General features: G+C 41.6%; 1 protein-coding gene across 1 annotated transcript in view; it reads right to left on the bottom strand.

Moving 5' to 3' along the window:
- Positions 1-241: 241 nt before the first annotated feature.
- Positions 242-19,561, bottom strand: part of larp1 (La ribonucleoprotein 1, translational regulator) — a 31,741-nt gene continuing 12,421 nt past the window's right edge. The window contains exons 4-19 of the mRNA XM_066716475.1: positions 19,025-19,172; positions 17,513-17,647; positions 16,887-17,039; positions 14,056-14,218; positions 13,536-13,680; positions 12,628-12,802; positions 11,686-11,855; positions 8,995-9,366; positions 7,675-7,798; positions 7,152-7,357; positions 6,288-6,394; positions 5,085-5,242; positions 4,544-4,688; positions 4,144-4,253; positions 3,862-3,989; positions 242-3,514 (exon numbers count right to left, since the gene is read on the bottom strand). Coding sequence (XP_066572572.1) covers positions 3,302-3,514; positions 3,862-3,989; positions 4,144-4,253; positions 4,544-4,688; positions 5,085-5,242; positions 6,288-6,394; positions 7,152-7,357; positions 7,675-7,798; positions 8,995-9,366; positions 11,686-11,855; positions 12,628-12,802; positions 13,536-13,680; positions 14,056-14,218; positions 16,887-17,039; positions 17,513-17,647; positions 19,025-19,172 — 2,652 coding nt within the window. The 3' untranslated portion in view covers positions 242-3,301. The remainder of the gene's footprint in view (positions 3,515-3,861; positions 3,990-4,143; positions 4,254-4,543; positions 4,689-5,084; positions 5,243-6,287; positions 6,395-7,151; positions 7,358-7,674; positions 7,799-8,994; positions 9,367-11,685; positions 11,856-12,627; positions 12,803-13,535; positions 13,681-14,055; positions 14,219-16,886; positions 17,040-17,512; positions 17,648-19,024; positions 19,173-19,561) is intronic.

The raw sequence follows: 19,561 nt of genomic DNA, 5'->3' as shown, positions 1-19,561 counted from the left end.
GCATCAAATACACAAACAGTTCTAGTTTCTGATGCAAAATCTATTCACAACACAAAGAACCAAACCCCCCCATTCCCACAAACATTTCCACAGGAATCAAACAATTCTCATACGGAGACGAGAATGACAACAAAGCACATCCATCATACCCCCCCTGCCTGCCCAAGTCTGAATCGACAAATTAGAAAATGCTCAAAGCAGTGAAGATCACTTCGGAAAGAAAGCACAGGAGTCTGCAAGGTGGTGTTTAAGGTTTTTTTGTACATTTTGTGTGTTTTTATTTATTAAGGAAAAGCATAATTACTACAAATTACAAAGAACACTAATAGCGAATCACGTCAGCCTACAAAGCAGATATGAATATTAAATGTTATAATACAAGATCTCATTCAAGTATTTTACATTTTTTTCCATTTTATATATATTTGTTTTTTTTTTTTTTTTTTATTGTTTAAACTCTTGACAAGTCTAGGATATTGTAATTGTAATGAACTATTAACATTATATGGATCATATACAGCTATTTTTATTTATATGGCTTTATGGAATTTTGTCCTTTTCTGCACCCAGACATCATTTGCGGTCTACTTTTAAGCCAATAGAAGTGGACTCAAGTAGAATATGACCTCACCCTTTTAAAATGGGCCGATACCATTCCTATCCTTAGTGAAAAAGTGTGACACGCAAGAACAGTAAAAAGGCATGCCAGCTGCTTAGCAGAGATTGTAGTAAAACGTAAGTAGGCTGACACACAGGGCTCCGATTCATAAAGAATTAGCCTCTTTCAAAATGTACGGGTCTGCAAATGCTTTATGGAAAGGGGCCCCTGGGAACTTGTGCACACAGACCTCTCTCTTCACATCCTCTCAGAGGATTATGGACTAAAGTACAGGCTCAGAAGATGTTTTGGGGTTTAAAGTAAACGCTTCATAAGTTATTAATCAATTATCAGATCTACAGCCTCCTTTTAACCCTTAACAAAGCCCACGATAATAAAAGCAAAAATAAAATAAAATAAATCCTTAAATTTTAAAGATTCCAACCATGATAACACAAAAACAATCAAACAAACAAAAAAAGCACGAAGACAATTGGAAAATCCAGCAGAGATGGTAGAGGGGGGAGGGGGATAAAAATCACATTTTAGATCTCTGCTGTCAGGGAGTTGAGTAACTGATGGGGGGGGGGTTGGGCTTACAGAGGTGCAAGGAAAGTCTGTTCAGCTGACAGATCTGCTGCTGCCAATTCAAGGGCCCTTTAACATCTTTTAACCTTTTTGTTATAAAATTCAGGAGAAAATGAAAACAGAAAGGGTTGACTTTGGCTCAATAAGCATGTAATGGAAAGTCTAGACGGCTCCAACCAAATTTGCGCCCGACTTGCAATTTGTAAACCGAAAAAACAAATAACCAAATAAAATTAAATCCTGCAATGTTCATGTTCAATCGTTGGTTTTGCATTACCCTTTTACCGAAATCTAAAGTTGCTTTCCCACACAGACCTCTGATGCCAATTTCCCTTTTTTGTTTTGTTATCACATGGTCTAGAAATACATAGTGATGGCAACTATTTCACATATGCAACACTGATATAACCATCTGTAGAGTAGAACACAGCAAAAATAAAAACTTAAAAGCATTAAAAAGATATAATGAGACCATTTCTTTAAAATATATACTACATACACATGTAGGGAAAATATATAGATTTTTCTATAAACAAAATAATTAAAACGTGGGAGGTCAGATTGAAAGAGTAAAAAAAAAAAAGTCATAAATGGTCAGGTTGAACTTAAATCTCAGGAACCTCAATAGGGATTTGCATTACATTTTCATATATATATATATTTTTTTTATCAGAACGAAGATTCACCTATTCAACTGGGATGGAAATTCCAAAGGAATAAAACAAAAAACAATATAAAAAAATGCAGTTTTTCAGGGCAAGAACATAGTGCTCTCATCGCACAGACAGGGTTTCGATGTCAAGGGAAGGGTCTATCTTATTGGCAGCATAGTGTGTGTGCGGAATAAAGTATCACTTAGCTAATACCTAGAAAACTGCGTCATTTGTTTTCGATTTGTTTATCATGTCATGCATTTACAAGATGCGTCTGTGTGGCTAAGACACCTTAGGCACTCCGTACCGAAGCAACCAATCAATTTGTTCCAAAAAGCAGCATTTTTATGCCTCAAGATATCCTTTTCAAGCATTGTTGGATAAATATGACATTAAAAAGCACCCACAACTTAAGGTGTACTGTGATAACTTTTTTTTTTTTTCTTTTTTCTTCTTTTTTCAAGTATTCAGAATTAGTAATTCCAGTCATCTCGAGTTCCATGAAAGATGAAAGCAAACATATGTCCATTTGGGTACCAGTGTCCCCCCACAGAACTTCAGCACAAAAAGCTCATAAATGCAAATGCACCCACACTAGGATTTTCTTTTCTTTTTTTTTTGTAACAGACCAGATGAAACTTGGAAGACGATAACCAGCAAAAAGGTAGACAAAAAGCTGTTGGTGGAATTGACAACTTTCACTGTATGATGCCTGCAGTCTCGCATTGCAATTAAATGTTGTACAATCAACAACAACATTAAGGGTGGCAGGCGTAAAATGAAGCAAAAAGCGGTAAAATAAGGCAACTTTTAAAGATCCTGCTCATGATGAGGGATTGGTACAAGTCTGTAATGAAGTTTTGTTTTAATGTTTTTTTTCCCCCCCATCTTTTTTTTTTTTTTTCTTTCTTTCTTTTCTTTAGCCTGCCCCAAACCAGTCAAGTAAACCTTACTTTCAACACAAAAGTCTCCAATCCACCTTCTAAACAAAATGACAAAGGTCCAGGTTAAAGTTGAGGAAGGAAGGAAACGTCGTCCTAGAGCCCAGATCATGGTGTCATTGGGAAAGGGGGTCCAAAGACTGAGAGGGAGCGGGGAGCCACTAATAGTTATTTTGCCATTGGCTTAAGTGGTGGCAAAAACCATATCCATCAAAACTGAAAAAAAATAAAAATAAAAAAAATACATGATTGTCCTGGTTAGAATGAAAGGCTGCATTTGCAAAAACTTTTAAAATTAAAACAAGCACTTCTTCATTCTTTCAGTAGTCTTTCAGTCTATCTCTCAGAGATGAAATGTTGGTGTTTAAACAAACAAAAACTTCAAAAAGGAAGAGCATCGATCCTGACACCACAAACCAGCACTGCTTGTTTCTTTTCTTTTCATGCTTGCATTAACATTTGGACCCCCTGTGGTTAAAACAATATTAAAATTAAATTAAACTGCGCCCGCGCCCCCCGGATCACTCCTGGGGCTTGGGCTCGGACACTGTTGTGGAAGCAGCTGCTCTCTGGCTGAGGTTTTTGGCATCATCTCGGGGACCCCCCTGCAAGGGCTGGACTGGGCTGTGCCCGGCTTGGCTGACGGGCCGGCTGGAAGACTGAGAGGGGTAGCGGCGTCTGCCCTCTCCACTTGACGAATGTCTCTTCCGCCCTCCCTCCTCACCCATGGGAGGCTGGGAAAAAAAAATTAAGAAAATGACTGGCTGTTTATTTTACATTTTCCCCCTCCCCAGTATATTAAACTTTTGCAATGTCTGACCCCTGATACAAATTAAGTCACATCTGCAATCTTCTGTCAGACCGCCACCAAAACAAATACTGACCCACAAGCTTCTGCATGAATAAACAACATTATACACAACATTATATAAAAGTATTACGTCACATTCAAAATGGACAAAAAAAAAAAAAAAAAATGGAGAAAAGGCTTTCAGCAGTTACTACACACCTGTTCCCCAATTAAAACTCACACTGAAGAACCACTTTTGATGTGGTTTGGCTTGACGAGTTTAATACTTACATCCACTCTGAAATCTTCAAGACGTCTAAATTTGCTTAAATACTCCTGTAGCTTAGGATCGATGTCCAGGCTCTTGGCTTTGGAGTATTTTAGAAACGCCCAGAACTTTTCAAGACCATAGAGCTGACCTGTTCGCATGAAGAGGCAAACAAAAAAGGTACATTAAGACCTGCTTTGTTTTTTATACATTAAAATGAACTTTGTAGACCATTAGACACACAAAGCCTAAAGCCACTCTACATATGTAATGGTTACATGTACTTCAGACTGTGAATTCCTTACCAGCCTCGTAGTCCTTCATGGTCTCCTCCTGGAAGTCCTTAAATATGTCAGGTCTGAATTTCCTTTCTAGTCCATAGCTATAATACCTGAAAAGGCACTCCAGCCCATATCTAGAACAAAACAGTACAGGATGCACTTAACATACAATATTGCTTCAAATCTAGTGAGCTCACAGGTACCACCTAAAGTAACCACCGGGAAAAATAAGTATCTCACTAAACTGTATTCATCAAATGTCTCTGTACATGTAACAGTGATCAAAGCAATAGAAAAGTGATTGTTTCATAATTCCATGTCTATCAACTGTATTTGTAACATTCACATCTCTTCTCAAACACACTTCATTTATTTGTATAACTGGTTACTGGGCAATACTTTAGGATGAGCAGTGCAGTCTTACCTGTATCCTTCTTTGCCATCCTCCACCACAAGCTGTCTGAATTCCTCGTACATCTTCCTGTTGAAATGATCGCGCAGGAAGAACGACCAGAACCGGAACAGCGTGTTCATCTCTTGAGACTGCCCAATGCCCAGCCTCTTTCGTTCTGTTGGGGGAGGGGGAAATTCAATTTGAGCTTCGGTCATGCAACAAAGGAAAGGGCGAACAGAGTAGCACTTGGTTTCAAACAGCAGTGAACCCCGATGCATCTTTACAGGTGTTCTTGGACCCTTTTATTGACTTATTTTTTATCAAGGTTGCTGTATCCAAGTTTTTAGCCTATGGCATAACAGACTGTGTTGCAATAAGTGTCAGTTAGTACTGGGAAAAATCATATCTAAAGCTGAAGTCTTGTATATTATCTACATCCATGCAATTGGATTCTCTTTCCTGGACTGATAATATGAAGGTGACACGTCGTATGAAACGAAGTCATGAGAATGGACTGCAGTTGGGAGGTGGGGTGCAGTTAAGGGTGTGGTGAGGGGAGGTGGGTTCTGACCATTTAGACAGCGCCGGCGGTATTTGTGGTAGACGTGTTGCGTGAACCCATTCTCCTTGAGCAGCTCGTGTGACGGGTGTTGGAATTTGGGCAGGGACTGTGGGGTGCAGCCGAAATTTCCCAGGGCCGGCGTTCCCTCGGAGGGACTAGCGTTCGAGCTGAAAGGGAAAGGAGTTAAAAGGATGCAAACCGCTTTTCCTCAGGGTGACTCTGGCTAAATTCAAATTACTTTGGCGCTGTAAATTACTCATTTTGAAAGAGTAGGTGCAACCCTGTATGGGGTCGAATCCATTTACAGTCAAGAGCCGATGCTGTCTTTATAGCATATCCACTAGAATGATTTTGTAAACTAATCTGACTCAACACAAGATTAAGATAGGTCCGATGACATTAACAGTGATCTTCAAAACTTTGCCTAGGACACAACCGCTTCCCTTTTTGTCTCTTGTGGGGAGGGGGGGGGACGACAAAAACTTAAATTTCAATTATCAGATCCACAATGACAGTGTCTGAGGCCAATCTGTAAGCTTTTGGAATTCCTTTATATATAAAATAAAATAAAAAAAGGGGGGAGAACAAAATGGGGATCAGTAAAGAATAGAAACAAATCAACCTTCTAGTATACACTTAAAACACTTACTTGGCTAACTTAACAGGGGACTTTTAAACATTAAATTTTTGTAAAAACAATTGGGTGTATATCATAATTAGTGTAATATATATATATAAAACTTTCCAGAAAATGGTTATAAACAGTATAAATGGTTCACAGAGACAGTAGACATATGTGCTGGCAGAATTCCAGGACTGACTGGAAAATATACTGAAATCACACAAAAAAAGAAGAATCAGTTTGTATGAAAATGTATTTAGGCATTTTAAATCAAAACATGATACTAGCAATCATATTCTAGGAAATCTGTCCCAATCTCAGCAGTTCATCATTATCTCCTAGTGCGCAATCTATGAAGTATATCGTGCTGTATTTTGTATTTTCTCCTCGTTACCCTTACCCTTATTAGGACTTAAGCAAGTTGAGTTTTCTTGCTCTTACTCTATGTATCTGTGACATATTCTGAGACCAATGTAAGGGAGTAGAAGACGAAGAACGGTGATTAAGAATTAGAGTGAACCATGTGAAACCACAGCTGTGCAGTAAGTTTCTGCCGGGGCGCTGTGGGTGCCGTGCCGCCGGGCTCTTACCTGACTGAGGCCGTGCGAGGCCGGTGCTCTCTCGAGTCCATCACCCAGCCCACATGGCACTCCATAGGAGGGTTGGAGCTGTGTCTGGTCTTTCTCTTGCGCGGGGTCTGCAGGACAAAACCCGGTGTCAGCACAGGGAGCCCATTTCACACTTTCAAATCATGATCATAGGGTTCACAATTACACACACACTCACACTTGATCTTGGCAAGTCAAGAAAGACTGCAGCAGACTGAACTGCGTTTAGACAGGGGGGCATCAATACTGGTATGTACTGGCAGCCCTCATCTTAAAACGTATAAAATGAACTTGTTCAAATTTAATAAAAACTTACCAGCCAGCACATATAGGTTACAGTTATATATTTAGAGTGAATAAAATCATTCCTGACACCATGTCATTTTTCCCCCTTAATTTGAGCCATGGGCAGGAAACATCTGTTCGACACTTTCTATCATCCTCATTTCAAGATTTTTTTCCCCCAAAACCTTGTTGCCACAGCTACTGGACTTACAACTCATTAACAGGCCCTGAAACAGATTGTGTCTATCTTCATACAGGGGTGCTGGAGGAGTTCAACTACTTCAGTTGTTAAATACACCTCTTCACAGATAATACACATAATCGGTTTGGATATAAAGTCTTACAGCTGTCATTCAGAGAGCGTTGAATGAAAAAATCTATGGCTAATATACTAATATTTTCCCGATTTCAACTATGAACCTTTAAAGGTCATGGTAATGTAAAGAGTTTCTGATACTAGGCACGTTGTCCATCAGTTTAGCCAATACGTAAGTTTGTGCCGATTCCAGTGAGATGCCGAGACTTTCTCCTGCCATGCAAGAGGCCAGATCGGCTCGTTACCTTGGCGTCGACAGGCCGGCCTTCCTTCACTACTGGGTAGAAGCGTGGGGTCTGTGTGGGGTCCTTAAGCCGAGGGGTACGCGGCGTACGCGGCGTCCTGGCACTGCGGTAGTTGGGCGAGTCAGGCACTGTCGTTGGGAGGGAGCGGGCCATCGATGATGGCTCTGGCGCACCAAAAAGCTTATTAGCCAAAGCATCTGTGGGGTCTGAGATTGAAATGAGAGAGAGAGAGGGGGGAGGGAAGAGGGACATAAGTAAGAGACCACAGATTAGGGTTGCTGCTTTCAATGGTCTTCCCTATCCCTAACTCTGACCAGGAATGTTCATTGCCAAAAATATTAAATCTTGTCAAATACAAGACTGTGGGGACTGAACAGGGGGGAAAAAGGGCAGATATATATTCTTCTCCCCCCTGTTCCTAAACATGATCAGGAATTTTCACTAATTCTCGAACTTCAGATGGTATCAGATACAAGCAGTGTCCTTTTGACATCTCAGGCAGGCTTGATGAAGACAGGCTTACTTTGCTGAGGACGGGGCGGGCCAGGGGGCACTTCCTGGTTGGGGTCCACGGGGGGCTCTGGGGTCAGACAGTCAAACTGCTCCCGGCTGATCAGGTGCACTTTCTTGAAGTTTTCGACTTCTTGCTGCAGAGATCCGCATAGAACACAGGAGATCAAATATAAAACGTTACATTTACACACCTCTCTATGCATTTAGCTCTGTGCATCTCTGAACAATGTCTGTAGATAAGAGAAAAAAGACAATGTCCTTGTCGTCTAAAGAGATCCCAGGAAAAACATACACATCAACAAATTGTATTTAAATTATATTTACAACTTAAGGCAAGAATACCACACTGAGCAGAATGTGCACATGACAAATTTTAATTGAAAAAAATAAAGGATAATACAAGACCACACTCCATCAATAATCAATCCATCAGTGATTCTAAAGAAGAACAAGAACTGCCCTCGATTTAAAGTCCAGGTTAAAAATCCCCTCCGATTTTCTTAATTACCTCTGATCTATGAAGAGCCATCTTCCCCAAAACCCTGTTCGCAAAAAAATAGGCCCAACTTTGGCACAAACGGTTTTATTTATAAACAGGTACGTTTCCAAACAACACTGCCGGGTTCACTGGATGCGCCATGTGAATGGAAGGTACAAAAGAGATCCCACAATAGCATCAGTGACAAAGAACACTCCTGTAGAAGACTATTGACAGTGCTGGCACATCCAGAAACAGCCTTGTGTTTGTTAAAAATCACTAATTTCAACTAGCCTTGAAAGAACTGGTAAGAATAGCCATGTAACCGGAACCGGACAGAAAATACTACTCAAGTAACATTATCAAAACAGTGCAGCAAGGATATCAAATAAACATGTATACTGAATTACTACTAGCTGATTTTACAAAAACCATTTGGTATAAAGATCTCTACATAAAACATACATTCTGGTTTCTCACTCAATGCTGTAACACCTTCATGCACTGTGGATTAATGTGAACAGTTTAAAAACAGTTACAGGCATCTTGTGTACATGCTACTTTTGATGCGTCATCATGAAGATGCATACTATGCAGTGTGTAGGAAACACTCCCTGAATGTAAATAAAATGACTTCTGGCAAGCACTCAATGCAACTAAAATGACATTAGTTGGGAATTATGACTTTGCTGCCATGTGATCTCATCTGAGGCATCACTCAAGTCAGCGGAGCGCTTACTCCTGTGCTGCCATCCCACACACAGTAAATCAAATGCTTGTGAAGAACAAACAGATCTCCCTGCTGCCTGCAAACTGGATGAACCTGGGCTCCTGGTGGAGGGAGACACTCACCTTGATGGTGGCGTACTCCGGCTCATAGGTGTCATCCCAGAGGTCTTGCTCGTAATAGTAGAGGCCATCGTTGATGACCTTGACCAGTTCGGAGGTGAGCTTGGAGCGGGAGGTGTGGTGCCCCGTGCGGTCACCACCGGGGTGCTTGCGGAGGTAGGGGGGCGTCTGTGTGACAATGAGGATCTTGTTGACGTCGTGGTCATCGATCTCGCAGTCCGAGTCCTCGTCCGACCAGTCAGTGAAGGTGTTGCGGCGTCCATCGATCTGCTCCATCTCCTCATCAAACATGAAGTCCAACTCCTCGGGCTCATCCTGCTCCTCACGCGGCGCTGGGCCCGGCTGGGTGGGGGACCTCACCGGCTCCTCCGCCTTCTGTAACACAGAGAGCATTCGTGCCCCAGTCAACATTCATACCATTTCTATAAACTGCATGGCCTGTAAAGAAAACCACACTGAACTGACTGGTAACCTATTTTTATAGTATATTAGTTTTGTTATTTGATTACTTTTTTTGCTTCTTCACCATCCTCCATAAAATCACAACCTCACTATAAGAAATGCACAGAATAGGCTTTGAAAGTCACATTCATATTCATGTTTTATCAAGAATGTCACATACATCACAATGTCACTGATGTGAAAATACTGATATCAAGACAGATTTATTAAGCAGTTGCCGGGCAGAAGATTACTTCAGGTTAATATGATGAAATATTACAAAGCCTAAAACAATATCTATTGCAACAAATTTAATTGTAAACTAACCATCATGAGACTTCAAGCTAGGGTTGTGTTGATAGCCAATATCATATATCGATAATGCACATCAATAATCGGTTTCATTTGCACTTTGCGTCTCGGGTGGGGGGAGCTACAGCTATGAACAACCTGATGAACACCTAGGCTGCGTCCCAAATCGTACCTTCGTTCCCTTCCCTTGTGGGGCGGAAGTACTACGGTGGCCATCTAAAAGGGGTGTCCCAAACCCTTAGGGAGCGAGTGAAGGGAGCCTAATCGAGCTGTTTGTGCCCTTTAATGCTCCCTTCGGCGGAGTGTACAAAAGAACACACTGATGCGGAGGGGTTTTAGTGCTGAAGTCCCAGAACTCTGTGCATTAAAGGCGGAGACAAGTCAACTGGGAAAATATGGCAGCGGCGGGTGTATATAAATGTTAGCTAGACAGTTGTAGAAATTGTTAAATTACGTATCAAGGAACTAATGCATAGATAGATAAAATAAAATTATATAACATGATTTAAATATACGATTAGAAAGTTCAACCAAAAAAAATGTTTTGGAAACTATCATTTAATTAAAGTAGTATCCTATAAAACTAGGAGGTGATATTAGCAAAGTGTATTTCAAAATTATTATTATAATTAAATACAGAGATTGATGACAAGAAAAGACTGCATTAGGTACTTTTTCGGCCAAAGGCAAAGGCGTTGAATGCTGACGCTGAAGTGTGTCCCATTGAGCGCTTTTAGCTTCACCTACACCCTCGTACAAAGTGTACACTTGTCGAAGGGTGTAGGGAGCAAGTGTGCGATTTGGGACGCAGCCCTAGTCCAAGGCTCTCACACTACAAATTGTTTTAGTTTCCATTGCAGCTTGGAATGAACCCATATACAGAGTGTAATATTAATATTTGTATGTGCACTTCTATTAGTATATCTGTGACACTGGTTTTCCTTGGCCACTTTTTTGTGTACAGAAAAAAATGTTTATAAGAGAGAGTGGAGCTGGGAGCAAGATGTCAGATAGTGTTGCCAGTATGAAGTATAGCTTTTGTCTTCTTAAGGTCTTTCCGACTGTGCAATATAGCATTTAAGTCTGTTGCAACATGTCTTAAAGACTATTTATAAAACAAAGCACTGTGTACAGTGGACTCCAGCCAATTATTAAACCCAGTATGATTGCCGCTAAGAAAGTTGCCTTGTTTTATTCTTCAACCTTCAAGCACAGCTTTATATTAATGAAGATTCTCACGCACAAAAATAAGTATAAAAACATGTCATTCAAATACAAATAGTCATATAATACATATAGGCTTGTACACGCAACACTTAAATTCCGGCGAATGGAAAACACAAATTGAAAAATTATCAGACGCAATACCAAGCAACTAATTATCAGTCTTAGTTTACCAATTTAAAAGTCTCAGCCTCTGACTAAGTGGAGAAATTATGCCTAGTTAAACCAGCCACGACTTCATGCGATGTTAAGCAAAAAAAGTCAAGCATGCTCAAGTGACCTGGAGAGGCAGAACACCAGAGTGTGAATTAGTGGCATTTATTTTCTTGTCAAACTACAATCTGCAGGTCAAATGAATCCATTTGAAATTAATGTTTGGTATACGCATCGTTGGCATGTAGTACAACAATAATCATCGTTTTCAAGGTCAATTAAAAAATAATCCTGTCCAAATATCAATTTCACAACTAATTCAGTGACCAGTAGAAAAGCTAAATCATATTTGTCTTCATTAAGACATCTTAATTGAAAACATTAATCTGGGATTTAGGAATAATGTCAGGCATCTGAACATTGTGCTGAAAGCATAAATTAAACATTATTAGTAATGTAATTTGTAAAAAGAGCTTGGCTGTGGTGTCCTTCAATCTGGCGTTTTTGATTAACTTGAAAAGGTAAAAATGAAAATGTTAACTGCCAGACTGAAAGAGGCCTAACCTTAGGCCTAGCAGGTGAAGGCCGGGGCCTCTTCTTCACTTCTATCCAGTTTTCAGAGTCCATGTCTGGCAGGCTAGCGGAAAGGCCCTTGGGCATGGTCTTCAGGTTGCTCACATCCTCATTCTTGCACTGCGCTGGAGTGGAGGCTCGCGGAGACCCTGGAGCAGACTCTGTCAATTAGATAACTTGGAAGTGAGCAGGTTACTATACCAACCTACTTGGAATTCGGTTATTTATATATATTTTTTGATCCCTTGTTCACTTCCCTGGAACAAAGCTCTCGAACAAATCCTGTGTGAAATGAGGTAATTAAAACAAATTTAAACATCCAGGACTTTTATACTAGTCTAAGCAGGCAGCATGCTACTCATATGTAGATAAAGTATTTTTAAAAGCTTAGTTATAACAGGAAGGCCAATAAAGACATACTATTAACTGCACTTCTTGAACACGGATTTGCCAAGACCTCATTGCTTAAAATCGCTCCTTCTAAACCAATATTCATATACAGGTTAGATGGATTGGATTGTAAACCATTTCTGCAGTGCTTACAATTGTGGCAATACAAAAGGAATACACTTTATGAAAGAAGGAACAAAACAAAAATAAAAATACTGCATATAAACAGAAATCCACACAGCTCTTAATGTAGTACTTAATTTGCCCATTACACATCTGATTAAGATATGATATAAGTCGCACCATCTACACTTCCTGCCATTGGGTGCATTTGTCAAGCATCAGATCTTACGTGACTGAGCCCACATACTGTGCGTTACATAGCTTAATGTATTACTCAGAATAAAATTAAAAATACAAAAATCCACACTTGAAATTGGATTGAATACCATCACTCAATTTTCACATGGGCACAGAGCAACACAGGCTATGACATTTAAGGGTTTTGCAAATCCACTGATCTGCTGCAGCTTCCAATTTCACCTGTCTGTTTGTCAGAGGGCTGCCTGGGCACAAACTCAGGGCAGTTGATGAGCTGGGAGAAGTCAGTCTGGGTATAGTCTGGTGCAGAAAGGCCAGGGAGTGGCCACTTATCTGGCTCCTCTCTGCGCCGGATCTTGAAGTCAATAATCTCCACCTCCTTGCTGTCTTTCAAAGCCTGGAGCAGAAAAAACACCAATGGTAAGATACAGTGCGAGCTGAATCACTCAAGGTGCTTTAATAGAGGTGTGACCAAGATGGATTCAACAGTGAATAGAATCCATGAAAGGATGAGTTTATCGATTAGTAATTAATAAGTAGGTATTTTTGTAGCAGAGGAAGTGTGATTCAGTTGATTGTTAAAGCCTACATTTTACACAATGTTAGACAGTGACCAGGTTTCATAATGGCTTGGCTATACTACATCCATCCTAAACAAATGACACGCGTGTTTAAAAGAACATGAGGCAAAACAAATAACTTGCAACACTGTCAATGTAGGCAAGAGATAGAGACTGCAGCTCAGATTGTTCATGTCCTTCATTGGAAACCAGATTTTTCAGCAATTTATTTAGTTTAATAAATATTGTTCATTAAACTATCCATATCAAATTAAATATATAGCATTTGCTGGCCAGAGATTCATTCTAGGGGAGGCAGTAAAGGGATTCCAGTTGACTAAACATAGTGAAGATTGAGTGCATGTGTAAAGCTTGACTGACACTCGACAGAAATCAATTCCATCGCAATCAACTGGAAACCTCAGCTGTCTCTGGGCTGACTCGGTGTTCAACCAACTCGGAAAACATAAAATTAACAAAATGTATACATTCTCGAACAAAATTCTTAAAAATAAATTAAATCGCCTAGTACCAGTGTCAAAGGAAGGAGGTTTAAAAATCACTCCTTACCTCCACTATGAGGTTGATATCAGTTGTCAGGGCCTGCACCCTGTGGAAGCTCGCGATGAGGGAAATTGGAAGGAAGCCCTCTTGGTCCATCTTTCTGCGCAGGAAAAAGTCTCTCTCCAGGTTATCCACACTGAAGTAATACTCTCTGGTGAAAGACAATGAAAATGCACAGGAGTTCAATTTAAATAAAGAACCTCAATGTTACCCTTCTAAAATACAATAAGTATTATGGCTGTTGATACTGCTTAGTGTGAGACTGTCACTGACAATTCTATAGCATAACTGAACAAGATATCCCTGTAACTAGTTCAGACTCTGAAAGTTGGAATTTTACCAGTGCTTGCATTGCCTTGAATATATAATCTTGTTGTTATGTACTAAAATACAATAAAAAAAACACTAAAAGATGTCACCATCAGCTAATTCTCACACAGCTCTGCTTTACATATGGAATGGTCAATTTTAAAAGCAAATCCAACAAAGGGGCCAGGGAAGCAGAGTGGGTTGCAACTGTTCTTACATCTGCCTCTTGATGTAGTCTTTCAGCAGCTCCTGGTCCACTGAGTAGATCTCGCTGCTGCTGATGTTGTCATAGTAGTAAGTCACAGTACTGTTGTACTTCTGTCCATAAGGCCCTTCCTTGCCTTCATAGCCTTTGTAGCCATACTGGTAGTCAAAATGACCTGCAATCAGAGGAAGTTTTGCTGCCGTTAGTCATCTTTCATTTTCGCCTTTTAACAACATTTTGAATTAAACTTACATAGCTATTTAAAGGTTTATTGCTTTCCTCTTAAATGAATTGATTGGCTAATTCTGAGCAGATGTTCTTTTACAAATTCACCAAATACGAGGAAAATCTGCTGGGTATAAAGTGGGATATCCTGCAGGAGGGCTTGTGTGAAAATTGTGTGAAATTCAGGAAAAATACATTCCTGGCCACAGAGAAATGTAAATGGATAAAAATCACATTAGAGATGCTCCATTTGGTGCCCCACCCCCAGAATAAAAAAAAAAAGTAATACAAGAAAGGGATTTCTGACCGAGCTTCAAGACTGAATGCCAAAACTAACAACCACCTACCTTCAACGCACCAGAGTGAAATGCTCAGTTCATAAAAGCTAGTCCTTGATATAATTAAAGAACTGTTTATACTCCATGCACAGGGGGGTGGAATTAGCATTAGTCTGCAACAAAAGACCTGGATTTCCTCTGTGCAGGTATATTCCTGCACAGAACAGTAGAGAAAACGATAGGTTATTATCATAACCTCGGTTCCCTGAAAAAGCCAGCCAGCCATTAACTAATGGGAAGAGCCTTCTGACCTGCCAGAAAACAAGTACCAAAGCTGCTCAATAGGGGAACTGCTGGCATGAGGAAGACCCACCCCCAGCGTCTGTGAAAAGTCTCCTCCTGATTGCAGCTGCCTGCCATTTCTTCATCATGAAGGTCGTCTGGCCGAGTGACCCCCTGAAGAATAATGGCTGTCTTTCTTTTTCAGAAACGTGGCCTGTCCCCTCGTTGAGTGTGCTGAGATGCGTTCAGGCATGGGAACATTAGCAGTCTCGTAGGTGAGCCGGATCGCGTCCACCACCCAGTGCGTCAGTCGCTGTTTTGAAAACGCCCTCCCTCTGGTGGTGGAACTGTAGCAGACAAACAGCTGGTCGGATTTGCAGCTGTGCGCAGTCCTCCGCATATAGCGCCTCAAGGCCTGGATAGGGCAGTGTGTGTGTAGTCTGCGGTCCTCATCTGATGGATGTGGAGGGGGATGGTAAGACTCCAGGACAACAGGTTGGTTTATGTGGAACGCTGACACGACCTTGGGCAGGAAGGCCGGTTTCATCCTCAGAGTGACTGTCGTTGCTTCCCGAGAAGATCAAACAGGCTTTATTCACAGACATGGCATGAATTTCACTAATTCTCCTTGCCAACATTATCGCTACAAGGAAGGCTGCCTTGAGCAAGAGAAAGCAGAGCTCCGTTGTGGAAATGGGCTCAAAGGGAGCACCGCTCTGTCCTTGCAGAATTAAGTCCCAGGCTGGAATTGTGTCCTTTATTGGTCTCAAACATCTTGCAACCTTCAGAAATTGGTCTGCCAGGAAATGGGCACCTGGGGAGACATTGTCAATCTTATCATGGCATGCTGAGATGGCAGCCAGACATACCTTCAATGTGGATGTAGATTTCCCATGTTGCAGGAAGCACAGGATTGTCAACATGAGAGACGTGTGGATCCTGTGTCGTGCCCCTAGAACCCAGTTCTGGAAGGCTGACCACTTGTAAGTATATTGGGCCCTGGTGGAGGGGGCCCTGGCCGACTGCTGTGCCACACAAGAGAAGTCTGCACGCCACACAATGGAGTCTGGGGGAATGTAGGCCCCCCTGGTGGTTGATATAGGCCACCACTGACATGTTGTCTGTCCGAACCAGGACATGCCTGCCTGTCAGAACACAGCGAAAGTGGTGCGGTGCCAGCTGCACTACCTGCAACTCCTGCATGTTGATGTGAGCAGACGACCAGAGACTGCTCCACATGCCACTGACTCCCATCCCATTCCAGACAGCTCCCCATCCTGTAACTGAGGCATCTGTGGTGATGACTTCCTGCCTGTGTGGGCATCCGAGGGGGGGAACCGAGGCACAGAGTGTTTTGATCTCTCCACCAGGACAGTGACAGTCAAGCAAGTCATCCAGGTAAATCAGGATCCTTATCCCCTTCGCCCAGAGGGGTGCCAAGGCTGCGTGCATACACTTTGAGAATGTGCGGGGAGCCAGTGAGAGGCTGAAAGGCAGCACTCTGAACTCACACGACTGGCCATGGAAGGCGAAGCGCAGGCATTTCCTGTGCGCTGGCACCAGGAGGATGGGGACACGGAAGTAAGCGTCCCTGACACTCCTGCGGCTTTGCAGGGGGCTGCCGGGGGTCTCCCCAGCCCTTAGGTCTCCAGCTGGAGAGCCTATTCTTACCCATCGCCTGCGGGGCACTGGTCTATTGTGGGCTCAGAGGAGGCTTCGCTGGTCTCAGCCACTGCCTGTTGGTAGCTCCACTGGCGCTGTTGTGGCTGCCTCCTAGCCTACTGGAGATCCGCATACTTCGAAGCGGTCTCCTTAACCTTAACTGACCGCCCAATCGAGAGGTCCACCGTCTCACCAAACGTCTGACATTTTTATGTCAGAAAACATCAATAAATGGTAAATACTAAATATACTGTATCTTCAACCCTTATGTATGATACTGGGTGGAAAAAAAAGTGAATTTCTTCTAGCAGTTTTATCACTAAGGACTGCTTACGAATAAATGAGGATAAAGTTGGTAAGACTTTGCTTATCATTCTAATGTTATAGGATACATACCTCTGCTGCCCCCCCTGCCACGGCCCCGACCTCTCCCTCTGCCCCGCCCGCGACCTCTGAATCCTCCACGGAAGGGCGCGCCCTCGCTCTTCACACTAGACACTTCGTCGTGGTCATCCCTCCACTCTCTCTCGTGCTTGCCACTGTGCCAGTCTGCCAGGACAAAAAGCATCACTTGTTAACATCTGCACCAAAATCACACAGGCCCAAACTGGATCACTAATGTTTTTTTTATATTTTGATATCTGGCATTAAAAACAAACAAAACAAAAAACCTATTCACTCACAGTCAAGACTCAATATCATTCAGATCTGCAGGTCTCCCAAGAAGCCACTGGGAGGCACTGGAGTACGGACAACTGAGGATCACTAGGCCTGCTCCTACACACCCCACCCAGGTGGCCCTCAGCCAAGTCTTAGGGAACTCCCAGCCACAGTTGACAGTAGCACAACGAGGTTTAAAGACCAGGAAGACCACGGCTGTAGGAACACATCCTGCCCAACAGGTGTTTTTCTCTCAGATTCATCTCTGAAGAGACCTGTGATAATATCCCTGATTGATGTTGGTTACATTGCTACATCTGACTCCTGTAACACTGTCAAGACAAGGCTGTTCCCTCCCTCACCTCTCAGGTCATTCCTGTTGTTGGAGGGCAGTCTGCTGGGCTCGTTCTGGCGAGTGTTGTTGCGGGAGGCGGAGCGCTCTCTGGGACCCTCAGACTTCACCTCAATCTGAAGAGGGACCCACTTATGCTTATTTCCTACAAGAAAAAAAAACAGCATACTTCATTCAGACTGTTCAGATTATCTGTAATCTTACTGCACTTCAGTCAACATCTCCCGGACATCTTGGCACTTTCATACACCACCTGATTGAACCGATTTACTCTCGATTACTAATGTATTTTAGCTCTTTGATGAAAGCTACTGTAACAACTTCTACACTTATGACTACCCTGCCCTTGGAACACACACCAGAGATGGAGCCATATTGTGTTCTGCACTTGTTTTATCTCATTTGCACCAGGATGTATTCTGCAATTATTGTATTTAACTATACTTTGTAATTCTTTGAAAATGTTTGTGAAAACCTGGTTTAGGGTTTTTACTAATAAATATTCACATTCAACAAGCTTAAAATTTAAACAATCTTGTTTTGCTCCACAAAAAGGTTAACCAATAAAATGAAGATGAGGCAGGGACGATAACATCTAATACAATGACTTCTGTGCCTTTTTTCCTTTCCTGCTTCAGGATCGATTATTTGTTAATACTTGATGTTTCTCCAACTGCAGTTATTAATTGTATCTAATCATAAGAGCTCTTGTTTTGTTTCCAACTTTAGGTTCCATTTGAGCATTTGCAGTTGCTTCCAATGACCATAGTGTTGCGATAATAAGATCAGTTGGAATGTTTCTAGTTTTGTGCACTTTTTTGAAAATGTGGCATTTTTGCCAAGTCATCTTACATTAAACTAGATAAAAGCTAAAACCAGATAACATGGCAAACTTCCAAGAAATTATCTTCTTGGAGCATATTGCCTCACATTTAGCCTTTTCCCAGGTGAGATAGCATAAAGCAATAAATTATGCTGATAGTGTTATTGTATTTTGTGAAGACAAACTGCAGAATTCTGAGAGGTCACGTGCGGTGTCATTCTCTCCTATGGATAAAGTGAATTGCACGTGTTGCATTTTTCAATTCAATAAATTGCCTTTGAGACTTTTGTTTGCACGTTAAAATCACTGGGATATAATTTGCACAACACATTTAAGTGACAATGTGTACTCTAGCCACTGTTGGATTTGAACCGATTCCCTGGCTCTGGTTACACAACAATAATCTTTACATTGTCTTGCCATTCCACTAGCTGCCTGCTGGCTGCCTCAGTGGACTGCATGCAAAGAGGACAGGGAATAACTTCCATTAAGAATGACGTGGCCCAGCACCTATCATCAGAGTGCGTACTGATGTACATGGACTGCAGCAGTCACAAATCAAAAATGTTCATGCACCATACAAAAGCAGAGGAACATGGCTGGGCCATAGCATGTAGTAGGCAAGGAACAGAAAGTAAGCCGTCTGCTTTTGAAGAAGAGGGTTAACTGCTTTACAATCAAAGTCTATCAACCAATCACCTTTCTTCTTTTGTCCATATCTTTGCGAATCCTCATCTCCATTCTTCTCTTCCCCCGAGTCATCAGATTTTGCCTTCTGGTTCTCCTTAGTCTCCTCGATCTCTCGCTTTTCCTTTGACTCCTTCTTGGTGATGGGTTTCTTGGGCACCTAGAGTTTAGCACCAGAAGACTGAATTAATCCAGAATATAACCTGAAAACATCTTGACAAATTAAATAGCAGACATAAGTGGATTAGGTTCAGTTATTTGTTTCTGTTGTAGTATCTTTAAGGTGGAAAAATACCTGACACTTTCAGGAGATTTAAAAATAAATCATAATGCTTTTCCTGATTCTCCAAGAAATGTAAAGACTACTAATGCCTGAATTTAGCAGCAGTACAACAAGGCAGATTTTGAATTAATATAATTTCCCGGAAAGTTGCCAGAAGGAAAAAGGTTAACCTGCATGGGAGGAGTTAGTAATTCTGTGTACTTCTCCTAGAAGGGCTCAGGTAACCAAAATATGAGTCTATATTCATCCTGAGGGAAACATTATGT

This window comes from Amia ocellicauda, chromosome 11 (genome assembly GCF_036373705.1).
Source record: "Amia ocellicauda isolate fAmiCal2 chromosome 11, fAmiCal2.hap1, whole genome shotgun sequence".
NCBI lineage: Eukaryota > Metazoa > Chordata > Actinopteri > Amiiformes > Amiidae > Amia > Amia ocellicauda.
Note: the sequence above shows the minus strand (reverse complement) of the source record. Positions and strands in the feature narration are given on the sequence as shown.